The sequence below is a fragment of the Myotis brandtii genome, unplaced genomic scaffold (assembly GCF_000412655.1).
Source record: "Myotis brandtii unplaced genomic scaffold, ASM41265v1 scaffold118, whole genome shotgun sequence".
NCBI classification, from domain to species: Eukaryota; Metazoa; Chordata; class Mammalia; order Chiroptera; family Vespertilionidae; genus Myotis; species Myotis brandtii.
This window is the reverse complement of record NW_005354090.1, coordinates 1,049,253-1,062,952: the sequence shown is the minus strand read 5'-3', so window position 1 is coordinate 1,062,952 and position 13,700 is coordinate 1,049,253. Positions and strand designations below refer to the sequence as shown.

The 13,700-nt window shown below is 43.1% G+C and overlaps 1 protein-coding gene and 1 long non-coding RNA gene across 2 annotated transcripts in view; one reads left to right on the top strand and one right to left on the bottom strand.

The window, feature by feature from the left end:
* The window catches only part of IGF2BP2 (insulin-like growth factor 2 mRNA binding protein 2), a 174,482-nt gene that overhangs the window by 36,883 nt on the left and 123,899 nt on the right, over window positions 1–13,700 (bottom strand). Inside the window, exons 2-5 of the mRNA XM_014530533.1 lie at window positions 7,859–7,907; window positions 5,885–5,936; window positions 3,119–3,182; window positions 590–862 (exon numbers count right to left, since the gene is read on the bottom strand). Of these exons, the coding sequence (XP_014386019.1) occupies window positions 590–862; window positions 3,119–3,182; window positions 5,885–5,936; window positions 7,859–7,907 (438 nt within the window). The remainder of the gene's footprint in view (window positions 1–589; window positions 863–3,118; window positions 3,183–5,884; window positions 5,937–7,858; window positions 7,908–13,700) is intronic.
* Window positions 1,916–13,700, top strand: part of LOC106724177 — a 27,190-nt gene continuing 15,405 nt past the window's right edge. The window contains exons 1-2 of the long non-coding RNA XR_001359924.1: window positions 1,916–1,926; window positions 2,743–2,753. This is a non-coding gene — a long non-coding RNA (uncharacterized LOC106724177). The remainder of the gene's footprint in view (window positions 1,927–2,742; window positions 2,754–13,700) is intronic.

Sequence of the window (13,700 nt, the reverse complement as noted above, 5' to 3'; positions counted from 1 at the left end):
AAATCAACAACCCCACAAGTCTTTTTACTCACTACAACTCCTACCACCAGTCCAGTCTCCTTAGGCAGAAAACTAAATGTAAGGCTAATATACTTTATTTCTTGCTCAATATAGCAGTGACCCATCCACTCCCCTGATGTAGCTTTTCTGAGCCTATCTAGGCGGGTCTCAGGGAAGGACTACCGCCCAGCGCTCTGCCTCAGGAGAGGAGGTCAGGGCTCAGGTAAGTGGGTTCAAGGATCCCACTAAGTTCTGCTCCGTACCTCTGCTGTTTTAGAAACAGATGCATTCACAAGCATTAGTTAGCTTATAAGAACAATCCTGGGCTGTGAGGTCATTAGTGTCTTCTTTATGAACCTTTGCTGTTTCAGGGCTTAACTTTCCGGCAACTGGCATGAAAGCTCATTAAAGCCCGGCTTTCTGTTAGTCTGTTAACAGTTCTGTTTAAAGAAGCCACCGTCCCATACAGCACAGCGCCCCCCTCACCCCCCGCCACTGATGCAAGCAAGAGCCACTGGAGGATGGCTGGGCCCCCCAGCACTCAGGGGATCCCTCAGAAGGAAGCAAAGGAAGCCCCGGAGGCACGTACCGGGACTGGGTCTGCTTAGTGATGTTCTTTATGGTCAAGCCCTCCTTTCCGATGATGGCACCAACAAACTGGGTGGGGACCAGGATCCGAAGCGGGAAATCAATCTGTCTGGCCTGAGAAGAGCCCCCAGGGGCGTGGCCTTGCTCCCTGGAAGAGTGGTCCCCACGCTGGGCTCGCTGAGGGGGCGAAGGGGAGCTCACCTCTTCATCCGGGATGTAGGAAATCTTGAAGGAATAGTTCTCAAACTGATGCCCGCTCAGCTTCTCGATGGCTCTGAAACGCAGCAGAAGCAGGCGAGCTCCGTTAGAGAGCAGCAGCCAGAAGACCCTCCGGGCTGGTGGAATGGTCCTCACTCTCACTCATTCTCGCCTGTGGGAGTGCCCTTCACCCTCGCTGAGGACCAGCGCGAGCACCACAGACACCCACCTGCCCCCTCGGAGCTTGTGGCTGACAATTAACACTAATCACAGTCCACAGGCCTGGCCGCACTTGCTATACAATCACGCATTCCACTTTTTATCACCAACCAAGGCTGTCTCCCCTTATCAAAGATTCTTTTTTAATATCAGTATAAAATTATGACTCTTTATCATAGTATGTATGTATCATTGAAAATTCAGAGACAGATAACCATAAATAAGAAAAAGTCCTAACAGCGATATCTATCTTATTTTTCTTAAACAGAAATATATTTACAAAAATAAATTGATATCATACATACTGTTCTCTAACCTTTAAAAAAACATTAATATTCTACACATTCTCCAAGTCATTAAATATTCTCCAATTTAATTTTTACTGGCTATTTAACATTCTATTGATTTATCATAGTTTTTGAAAATGATCCTCCATTGTTATATATATACTAGTGGCCCGGTGCACGAAATTCATGCACATTAAAAGGGAATTAATTAGAGGAAGTATTTTAATATTGCTATTTGCCCTTTCTCTATAATAGAAGTGTCAGAGATGAAAGAAAATTAGTAAAATGTATATGAAAATCTCCCTCCTGTCAGAGTCTGGGGCCTGCCGCAGGACCCAGAGTCAAGTCCTCGCCCACCTGCATGCGCCTCGAAATCGTGCAAGACCCAGACCTGGCCGGCCCCATCCCCATCAAGCCCTGCAGGGTGCAGGGGGCGCAGCCTCAGGTCCCCCGGCCCCAGCGCAAGGGCGCGAGGGCGTGACAACCATTTGCCTATTAGCTCTTTATTATATAGGATGAAGTCCAGTCTTTTACTACTATATACAATGTTGCCATGGGCATCTTTGCAACTACAACTGTGCACACAGGATAAATTCCTAGTGGAGTTGCAGAATTCTAACATTAGTATGACCCCGTGTCCATTTGGATAGGTGTCAACATTTACTATCCTATAGCAGTTAAAAGAGCATTTGTTTCCTTGAGTCCTCAAAAGCACAAAATATTATTATCTAAAAATATTTATTCATTTGAGAGGGAATAAATAATATCCCACTATTGCATTCTAAAAATTATACATGACGGGGAACATATATTTTTTTTACATGTTTTCGGCAGCCTGTGAAAATAATAACCCTATTGAACTAGCTTCATGTGTAGGGTTTGTGAATTTATTACAAAGCAGCACCTTTTGAATTCAATAAAAGCAGCAAAGTAATGTGTAGAAAGGTCCTACCAAAGTGGCAGCTGGACAAGACTGCAAAGGTGAGTTATTGGTATAGATGTGTGCAAAAGTCAGTAGCAAATGAGTTACTGCCTTTTCCAATACAAAATTAACTTTTTAAACACCACCGGCATGAAAATTATATATATATATATTACAATCTTTTACTATTATATACAGTCTTCATGTGTGTTGAAACCTTGAAAAAGAAATAAATCTGTATTCCTGGGATATATAACCAAGCATGACCCTATTCTAGTTACAGTGACCTTCAAGAACTTCCCATAAAAAGGAACTTATTTTTGTTGTTTTTCTGAAAACCTCAATCCCATGCCCATTAATAGCCAAGCTCAAAAGTAACCTCCACTGAAGCAGTTTAGTCATGAGTGGGGACTAGGGAGTGAATGGGGGTAGGAAAAAGAACCCAAGCCGGATGCTCCTTGATTCATATCCTCCAGACACCTCTCCCTGCTGCTGCTGTCACTGAGGTGGATCCCCCCTTCAACAGAGGAAAAATGGATGTCTGAGTGTCCGTTCAGTTAGTGTGGATAAAAAATAAGGTTTGTGCTGCTTCATCCGGTGCCTGGAGGAAGCTCCAGGTGGAAGTGGCTCCCGTGGCGAAGCCGAGTCCCGGCCACAGCACCACAGCCGGCTCTACTCCTGACCAGGCCAAGAACACTCCCACTCGGTTTGGATGCCACAGCTCAATATTTCTCAAGATAAAGTCTCTGTGCAATCAACAAAGAGACATCCTGGTATAAATGCTCTGGAATTCCAGTGATACATCAAAGGTCTGCATCTTTTCAAAAAGGTTTATAAACACAGGACTCAATGGAATTCAAAGATAACCATTCAGAAACCTTTAAGGAAGCCCAAATGCACTTACGTTTTTGCTTCTTCTCTTGTTGAATATGTGACGTTGACAACGGCAGTTTCTGTGTCTGTGTTGACTGGGGAAGAAGCAAAAACTACATTGTCATAGAGAAAAAAGCTGCTGCCCTCTGGCTCAATGTAAACAGGCTTACTTTAGAGAAAAATGCACAAAATAATTCACTGCCCTAACTCTAGAGCTACTTGAATCTCTGTATTTATTTATTTATATTCATAATGATTTGTAACCAATTGTATATACATATTTGTAACCAATTTATATATAACTCAAACCTATATTTTCACTTATTTTTTAAACACTTTTGCATGGTTACTTGTACATTTTCTTGTGTTTTTTTAATGCCTACATAAAATTGCAATAACTGTGCCATGATTTTTTTTTTTCAATCCCCACCTGAGGATAGTTTTCCACGGATTTTAGAGAAAGTGGGAGAGAGAGGAAAAGATAGAAATATCGATGTGAGAGAAACACATCGATTGGTTGTCTCCTACATGAGGACCGGAATCGGACCCAGGACCCTTTGGTCCGCAGGCCGACGCTATATCCACTAAGCCAAACTGGCTAGGGCAACTGTGTCATGATTTTTGCCTGACCATCCCTCAAATGTTGACAAATGGATTGTTTTCAGTATTTGCTATTCTAAAAAGAAGTGTTGCCGAAAACCATATTTGTTGCAAACATCATTAATTTTAGGTCTTTTGAATTACTTTTTAAAGCCAATCACAGAAGAAAAAATAAACTGGGTAAAAGAACATAGTGCTTTTAATGTATAATTTCAAGTTACTTTCCTAAAAGTTTGTATCAATTTATTATACCACTATCAAGGTATAAATTTTATTTGTTATCATTTGCATTTAGTTTTAAATAACTGGATATATATGGAAAATAAGAAAGTGTTTTTATTTTTATTTCTCTTTCACTGATAAGGCTGAATGACTCCTTTTGTTTCCCTTTGACTGAGCTCCTTGACTGAGGGAGTTAAACCTAGTGGCTGCGTACAATAGTTAAAGAAAACTGACAATCCCGACTCGCTTGGCTAAAGGAGAGAACACACAAACTCTAAGGATGGCTAGTAAGAAATCATTTTGTGAGCTGGCTTATTGTCTTTCATTTGCTTCTCCATCCAAAGTCAGAAGTTGAAAATAAATTCAAAAGGAAAGATAAAATTTGTTCAATTCAAGCTAGTAAACTTAAAGCAAAAATATTAAAGAAAACTGACAATCCCGACTCGCTTGGCTAAAGGAGAGAACACACAAACTCTAAGGATGGCTAGTAAGAAATCATTTTGTGAGCTGGCTTATTGTCTTTCATTTGCTTCTCCATCCAAAGTCAGAAGTTGAAAATAAATTCAAAAGGAAAGATAAAATTTGTTCAATTCAAGCTAGTAAACTTAAAGCAAAAATATTGATCCCCACTCCCCCCCACCCCCCAAAAAAAAACCAACAACAAGAAGACATGACTAAATCAAACCCTCCCTTCAAATGTTTTAAGCGACTGGGAGACCTGGAGTTAACAACAACATGAAGTTAAGGCTAATAATTCAAGAAAACCACAATAAAGCTCCTTTTCAAAGTAATAATAAGACCCTATGGCAGTGATGGCGAACCTATGACACGCGTGTCAGAGGTGACACGCGAACTCATTTTTTGGGTTGATTTTTCTTTGTTCAATGGCATTTAAATATAGAAAATAAATATCAAAAATATAAGTCTTTGTTTTACGATGGTTGCAAATATCAAAAAATTTCTCTATGTGACACGGCACCAGAGTTAAGTTAGGGTTTTTCAAAATGCTGACACGCCGAGCTCAAAAGATTCGCCATCACTGCCCTATAGAGTAGGGATTCTTAATCTTGGAACTATACTAAAGCTTTAGGAATTCTATAACCTGACTCTCCCTACCCCACCCAAAGATTCAAATCTGTGGATATATGAATTTTCCTGGTTTATAATTTCCATCAGATTCTCAAAAAGGTTATAGTTTATCCCATAACTTCAAAGTAGCCACAGCCTTCGTGGGGAGGGAACGTGTAAGCCTTAAGGAGGAACTGCCACTGAGATTTACAGGTCATAAACGTGAGCCCAGCCCTGGCCTTTGCCCAGGGAGTGTTCCAATCGCTCTCTAACCCACATCATGTTTTAGAAGGTAAAAGTAAAAATAAGGGAGCAGAAGAGTATGTATTTCGTGGGCATTTATTACACTGTTCCCAAGACAGTGGCTCTCTAAGTTGAGTCCCTACAAAAATCACGTGGGAGTACTTGTTTAAAATACAGGTGCATGAACTCCTGCCCCAGAAGGTCTTGTTTGTAGGTCTAGGGGGAGCCCGAGGAATATGCATTTTTACGACCACTCCAGAGGATTCTGGCATAGGAGTCCTACTTCTTGAGAAACACTCGGTCCAAGATTGTTATTTTTAGCCAGGAAGAAGGAAGCTGTTATAATAGTGTAAATCCAATTACTTCCAAGTGAATTACGCGTATCCCAGCCTGACAGTGTTTGTCCAATGCTTGAGCCCATTACAGAGTATTAAAAAATAGCCTGAAAATCATATTCCTTGAAAAAACAAATTATGTAGATATGGGTAGATGGGTTATATATAGACATCTCTCACACATAGATACACAAACATATACTCTAAGAAGCTCGTTTGTTTCAAACGAGTTTGAACTTATTATTTTTCCCAGGAGTTGATCCAACCTACAAGATATAATAGATAACATCCCTCTCTAAATTCAGTTGGCTAATTTCCTCACTTATTACCTTGTTCGACATTCTCCACTGTCCCATACTGAGCCAAAAGTCCATCCAAGACCTGAAAGAGAAAGCTTCAATGTCAGAATGGGAACACAAGATTGTACTCACAGAAACGATACAGTGCTCTCTCCAAGCAAATGAACCATAGCAAAACAAGGACGGTGACAGGACTAACACAATTAAATTGATATTTCAAGTCTTCCATAAAAACAGTTGGACCTGAATAAATATGTGGGGCTTTGATGTGCTTCCTGGGTTCCAAGTAATCTGTCCCCTGACATGACACCAGCATTTCAGTCTCAGTAACTGTCAATCACGTTCATTCTGATGGTTGGAACCTATTTTCTGCTCTTGAAATGAGAGCAGAATCAAGTACAAGGCTCACTGTTTCTTGGAAGCTTTAACCATTCTTCCTTTGGTTTTCTCTAGGAATCTCTTTATTTTACAGAACAGGAGGATGTGTATGTTTGACGTTTTGCATAATAAAAAAATTTTTTACAGTAATGAAAATACTGCCTCGCTGGTGTGGCCCAGAGGTTGAGTGTCGACCCAAGCACCAAGAGGTCACAGGTTCGATTTCCGGTCAGGACACGCACCCCCAGTGGAGGGTGTGCAGGAGACAGCTGACTGCTGTTTCTCTCTCATCAATGTTTCTCTCTCTCCCTCTCCCTTTCTATAATCAATAAAAACACATTTTTAAAAAAAGTTCTGAAGTAATGAATATATTAGACAGAACATATCTTTCCTTTACAGCTATTTTTATTTCATTTGGGTTGGGGAATAAAATATCAGGCAGATTGTTTTTAAATAATGCAATAATGCCACTCCTCATATTCTATATCTTATTTATTTATTATTAATTTTTAAAAAATCTTCACCTGAGGATATGTTTTCCATTGATTTCTTTAGAGAAAGTGGGAGGGAGAGAGAGGAGGGGGAGAGAGAGAAAGATACATTGACACAAGAGAGACACAGTGATTGGTTGCCTCCCACTTGCACCATGACCGGGGTCAGGAATCGAACCTGCAGCCCTTCGATCCGCGGGCCAACACTCTAACCACTGGGCAAAACCGGCCAGGGCATTAAATTTCTTTATTGTTGACACAATTACAGATGTCCTCCATTTGCCCCCCTTTGCCCACCTCCACCAGTTCCCGCCACCTCTCCTCTGGCCTTCACCACTGCTATGTGTCCATGGGCTATGCATGTATGTTCTTTGGCTACTCTTTTCACCTTCATTTATCCAGTCTCCCACCCCTCTCCCCCACAACCTCTGTCAGTCTGTTCATATGTCCATTTATTTGAAGTTAGCAATCTTATAAGAAGTTTTACAATTCAGAAAATATATCTTAACTGTTATTCATAGCAGTTAATTCAAAATAAACAAAAAAATGCTCAAACTAACAAAACTATTGGTTTTCCATGGATTCCCCCCCCCCCAAAAAATCGTAATTTAGAAAGGTAAAAATTGTTTACAAAATCATGAGATAAAAGTCACAAACCATGCTTGGCCGGTGTGGCTCAGTGGTTGAGCGTCCACCCATGAACCAGGAGGTCACGGTTCAATTCCCGGTCCAGGCACATGCCCAAGTTGTGGGCTTGATCCCCAGTAGGGGTGTGCAGGAGGCGGCCAATCAATGATTCTCTCTCATCATTGATGTTTCTAGCCCTCTCTATCTCTCTCCCTTCCTCTCTCTGAAATCAATTTTAAGAAACATATTTTTAAAAAAATCACAAACCAGGTATACATTTTGTTTTACAGTTTGTTGGTGCTTGAGAAGACAGAACCTGAGAGATCGAAGCGCACATTCTGCATGATGAGAGGGTCAGACACCACCCCAAACTCATGGCAGATCGTGCACATTAGGGCACTGGGAAAGGTGGGACAAGTCTGAGGACCTCCAGTTCCTAACTGTGAAAGGGAACTAAAAGAGGAAGGAAAGCGAGAGGACAGTAAAAACAGAAGTGACACTGGCTTACCTCCCACTGCAGGTGAGGAGGGATGTTTCTAATCTGAATTTTTCTGCTCCTGTAAAAATAAAAGCACAGACTATACAACACTTTCTCCAGGATGCAAACTTAAATAAAAACAGGCTAAGACCATAATTTGAGTTCACTTTCCCACTGTGTTCACCGAGGCATCAGCAAGAGATTTCCGCTGTGAATCATGACTATCATGTTTTAAGGTTTTCAATTACTTGGGGGAGGGAGGGGTTTTTCTAAAAAAATCCAAGAAGTCAGAACAAGCTAAACAGTTTAAATGCAGATTTGCCTTTCCAATTTCCTACCAAAGTGGTTAGAACTTAAATTGCCATACAGGTTCTAATTCTAGGATTATCACCTTCCTCCTCAAAATATATGGTCCTGCAAATGACCCTATCCCAGCAGTTCTCAACCTGTAGGTCGCGACCCCTTTGGGGGTCAAACGACCCTTTCACAGGGGTCGCCTAAGACCAGCGGAAAACACATGTATAATTACATATTGTTTTTGTGATTAATCACTATGCTTTAATTATGTTCAATTTGTAACAATGAAATTGGGGGTCACCACAACATGAGGAACTGTATTAAAGGGTCGCGGCATTAGGAAGGTTGAGAACCACTGCCCTATCCCAAAGGGCACATCGGCTAAAACTTGATAGCTGAAATCACATATGTAAATATGCTTAAACAAGATCAGGTTTCATTTATCCCTTACCTAACAGTGTACATCTTCTCTTTAAAAAAAATTATCTTCATTTTTGAATAGATAATACAGTCATAATTCAAGAATTAGAATACTATACAAAGGTATAATAAAGTCTAACTCCCACTCACCCTCTGCCTCATCTTTTACAGAAATAAACATTTTTACTTGTGGCTTGTGTATCCTTCAGTTTCTTTATGCAGATAACAGCAAATACAAAATTAATTCGTATTTTCCCTTTTCTTACAGAAATATTTGCATGTTCTATACACTTGCTGCACTGCCCCCCCCCCCCCCTGCGCCCTCTCTCACCTAACAGTAATATATTGGAGATTTTTCTATGTTGGTAGATAGAAAGTGTTCTCATTCTATTTTATAACCTGAACGCACTGAAGTGGAATAAGAATTTCTCTATCTTTTTAAAAATTATATTTTTTATTGATTTCAGAGAGGGAAAGAGAGATAGAAATATCAATGGTAAGAGAGAATCACTGATCAGCTGCCTCCGGCAGGCCCCCTACTAGGGACTGAGCCCACAACCCAGGCATGTGCCCTGCCCAGGAATTGAACCCGTGACCTCCTGGTTCATAGGTCGACGCTCAACCCCTGAGCCATACTAGTTTGGCTCTCCTGTCTTTTTTGAATGACTCTGTCACCATGCCCAAATTCCCTTTCATGACCCTGTTACTGCCCCCTTCTCTGTCTCTTCATTGTTAAACAATTTAGCTGGGGAAATAAAATCATAGTTAATTGTCGAGAAATCTGTGATTTGCAGAACCATTTCACGTGTATTTTTAAAAAGGTAAAATGCCAGATTGCATGTGGGGAAGATAATGCCATAGTTTTCGGGCGTATGTTCAATTAGCCAGGAGTCTGATCAGCCACCTTGGGAACTCTAACTTGTTACCTATCTAACTCAGACATTGTTATCCCTCCTGCTGGGGACCTGAGTAGAGAACAAAGTTAACATAAATTGTAGGAACTCAGCTCACAGAATCTCAAGTTGCATTTAAAAATTAGGCCAGCTAAGGCTTGTGGGACCCCCAGGTAAACTGCAACAGAAGCAACAGAAGAAGCAAGGAGATTCCTGTGAGAGAGTGGGATTCAATGAGATTCTCCCCAGCGAGGTCCCATCTGTTTCCATAGCAATTCTGAGCTCCATCAGATGACACAGGGAGGGAAACGGCATGGATTGTGCATGATCTGTAAGAGGGGCAAGTGTGCTATCCTACTCCAAGGACTGTGGGAGCTGAAACCACCGGAGCTCTGGCCACACCCCTCCTCCCCTCCATGCTACAGTCAGATTCCACTGCCTCCCATGTCCTCATTAGTATGTGTTTGAGGCACTTTATCTGTTACCCATTCCTCATTAGTTCTCAAAGTTCCCCTAAAAGCGTCTGCACATTCTGTACAAGAGTCATTCTGTGCTAAATTGAACCAGGACCTAGGGCTCCTCAGGGAAGCAAATGAATAACTGGTGATAGCCAAAGCCAATCTCTCTCTCACACACAGAGGCAGGGCACAGGAAATGATTAAGAGTCAATAAAACAAATTGTTTAGTCACTTCGTTACAAAATTATTAGGAACAACTGCCTCTGCCTCTATGGAATCTAAAATAAATGTAGTCTAATAGTTGTTAGAAAACTAAATGCTTTCAGCACAAAAACTGTTGAAAAGTAAACAAAGAGGAGTTTGGGTTTGGTTTGGTTTGGTTTTTGAGGGGGGAGGAGGGGGACATGATCAGAGTGAAGTCCTTGTGGATATGAGCAGTGTTATAGGCCAAACCATAAAAGGATGAAATCGGACATTGTGGTGGCCCACTGTAAAAAAGTTTTTTCTTTTTAATTATGGAATGCTTCACGAATTTGCATGTCATCCTTGTGCAGGGGCCATGCTAGTCTTCTCTGTATCATTCCAATTTTAGTATATGTGCTGCCGCAGCGAGCACAAGAGTTTTGAGCCAGGAGGGCTGCAGTTATGAACCCAGGAACTTCCCAATATAAACTCACGTCCACAAAATCATAAACCCCCAAGTGGCTCTAACAAACACACTCATGCTTTATGAGCATTCAGGGACAGGAACTATTGAAAGTCCAGTGCTTGAATGACCAGAAATCACAGAAACAACAAGCAGGTGTCTGAGACATGGTACCTCACTTACCTCCTATCCCCTCTCAAAGAGTTGACCAGCTCTTCAAAAGGCCCTGACCTATTTTAAGAGGTTGCTAATACAATCCCAGATTTCCCTTCCACAGAAAACATCAGCAATTCTTAACTATTGTTGAATGAGGTGGGAGGGGATAAGAGAAAAACCAACTAGATGATGGTTTAGGTGATGATGAGGTGATCCTGAGAAGTCAGGTCAGAGGAGGTGATGAAGGGCTTAACTAGTGAACACCTCCACAGAGTCAGGTCCCTGGCTGACAGGCTCTCCTCCTGGTCCATGGCTGGAGGCTGAGTGTACCTGCAAACCTAATAAACCTTTGCTACTATCACTGGCCCCAACCAGGGCTGTGCTGAACTTCCTGCAGCAAGACGAAGTTTGAGAACCCTCCCAAAACATGGATTGTTGAATGGAGAAGGGTGGAGTGAAGTACAGACAGGTAGACAGAGTCCTCAGAAGGCTAGGACATTCAGGTGTGCCCGAGTACGAGCAGGCATTTAGATTTGGAAAGGTGAGAGGTAGAGAGGTAAGGCTGAGTCTTTGCGAGCCAAACATCTGCATGCCAGCTTCTAGCTTTCCAACATCTAACCGAATAGGAACTGGAAGCATTTTTCTGTAATGCTTGTATTCTGCTGTGAGGAAGATCCCAGGTAGCAAAACCGAAATGTGCTCCTACAGAGGTGGTTAATTACCCTTAGAAGGGCTTCAACCCATTATCCGTAATTAACACTAACTAGGGTAAGCACAAATATTTTCACATCATAACTTGTGCATAAACACGATGTACTACAAGTTATAATCTGAGTATATAAATGCCTGCCTTGTGTGGCACATGGTAAATACAGAATCAGCTCTGCAAAGGCAAAGGGAGCCCCTGGCCCGTGACCAACAACTGTGCCACCCTTTCAGCATTTCTTCATTTTCAAATAATTGTTTCCTTTAGTTCTCCCAACAGCATCAAATCCCTCTCTCCCTCCCTTCCTTCCTTCCGTCTTTTTCACTTTTTTTCCTCCTTAGCCCAAGTAGCATCTAAAACAGCAGGTGTCCAGCAATCAGCAAATTCTCCAGGAGCAGTTGTTGCTGACAGCTGGCTTCTTTTTCCTGGCCCACTCCATCCCCTACTCTTGTCTTCCAACTACAAGAACATGTGCTCATCGAAGACACTGACTCATCTCCAACCAAGCCAGCTCCTTTCACTCTAGTTTATGCTCATCAGCTCAGCACAACAGGCTGCTGCTGACTGGAAACCACTGGGGGAGACATTTCCTGACACAGTGGGCACCACATTCACTTCCTGTGATGGGATTAGACACAATGACTCATGTGGAGGTGGTGGGTTTTTCCCCCTGAAGACAAGAAGTACAATGGCATGCACTGACTAACTGAAGAAATTATTTCACAATTAAAAACTCAAGCCAGAAGCGGTGAGTCCTCAATGTTTGGGAACAAGTGATAAACAACAGCCTTGTACCTCTGAAAAGAAGGCACTATTTCCAGCTGTTATAAGACTTTGATCTTATTTGTCATAGGATGATGATCAAGGAAAATTAAATTCATCTCTAATACAGCCCTAAATCCCAGAGAAAGGCAGGAGCGAGCCAGCTAAGCCACACCCCTCACACAGGAACTCCTCCCCCATGCCCAGGTAAACCAGCCAGCACTCACCTACCCTGAGGACTGGGGTGGGGGTGAGGGGACAATCCAAACCACCCCACACCCAAATGTTCTGATTGGAAGTTAAATACTGGACATTTTATTTGATTTTGGAGAACAGAATGATTTCTAAGGTTAAACTAAAAGCTTTTCCAAATTCATTTATCAAATGCTCACTAAATATTCTCCTACATAATAAAAGCATAATATGCAAATCAACCGAACAGCAGTCGGCAGGGGGCGGGGCTGGCAGGTGGCACCAGGCCAGCCAAGGCGCGTGCCAGTGGGCAGAGGGAGGGGACGACGATGGGGGCGGGGGGAAGGGAGGGTGCCCTGGCAGCGACCAGCAGTGGCGGAGGGGATTGGGGGAGCAGGGCCACGCTGACTGGCGCCATCCCCTGATCGGCCACCTGGTTGCCTCTTGCAGACCAGGCAGCGGCGGGAGGATGGGGGCAGTGCCTTCCCCTGATTGGTCCAGTCACCTCCCGCAGAGGGAGACCACTGGCAACGGTGGCAACAGTGTGGTGATGAGGGCAGCGCTGTAACCCTGATCACCTGCACAGTTGCTTCCTGCAGAGGGAGGCCTGACTGCAGCTTAAGCCATCAGTAGGACATCCCCTAAGGGCACCCGAACTGTGAGAGGGTGCAGGCCAGGCTGAGGGACACCTCCGCCCCCAGTGCATGAATTTTCATGCACTGGCCTCTAGTCCTATATAATAAAAGCCTAATATGCTAAGTGTCCGGTCATCTGGTCGGCCATTCAACCAATCAAAGCGTAATATGCTAATGATATGCTAAGGCCGCTCCACCACTGCTATGATATGCACTGACCACCAGGGGGCAGATGCTCTGACCAGTAGGTTAGCTTGCTGCTGGGGTCCGGCCGATCGGGACTGAGCAAGATGGGCCAGACACGCCCTGAAGCCCTCCTTTGGTCCCTCCCTGGCTGGCCAACCTCCAGTGTCCCTCCCCAGCCCCAATCATGCACCAATGGGGTCCCTCAGCCTGGCCTGCGCCCTCTCACAATCCAGGCTGAAGGACACCCCCCCTCCCCAGTGCGTGAATTTCATGCACCGGACCTCTAGTCTATATACATAAAAGCCTAATATGCTAATTGTCCCAGCAGGAGGTCAACCACAGTTCCTTTCAAGGTGCACAAACTCGTGCACCAGGCCCCTAATCCTATCTAATAATAGACAAACATGGTAATTAACCGTACCTCCGACACGCTTCCCATTGGCTAATCAGGGTGATATGCAAATTAACTGCCAACCAAGATGGCGGCCGGCAGCCAGGCAGCTGAAGCGAACAGGAGGCTT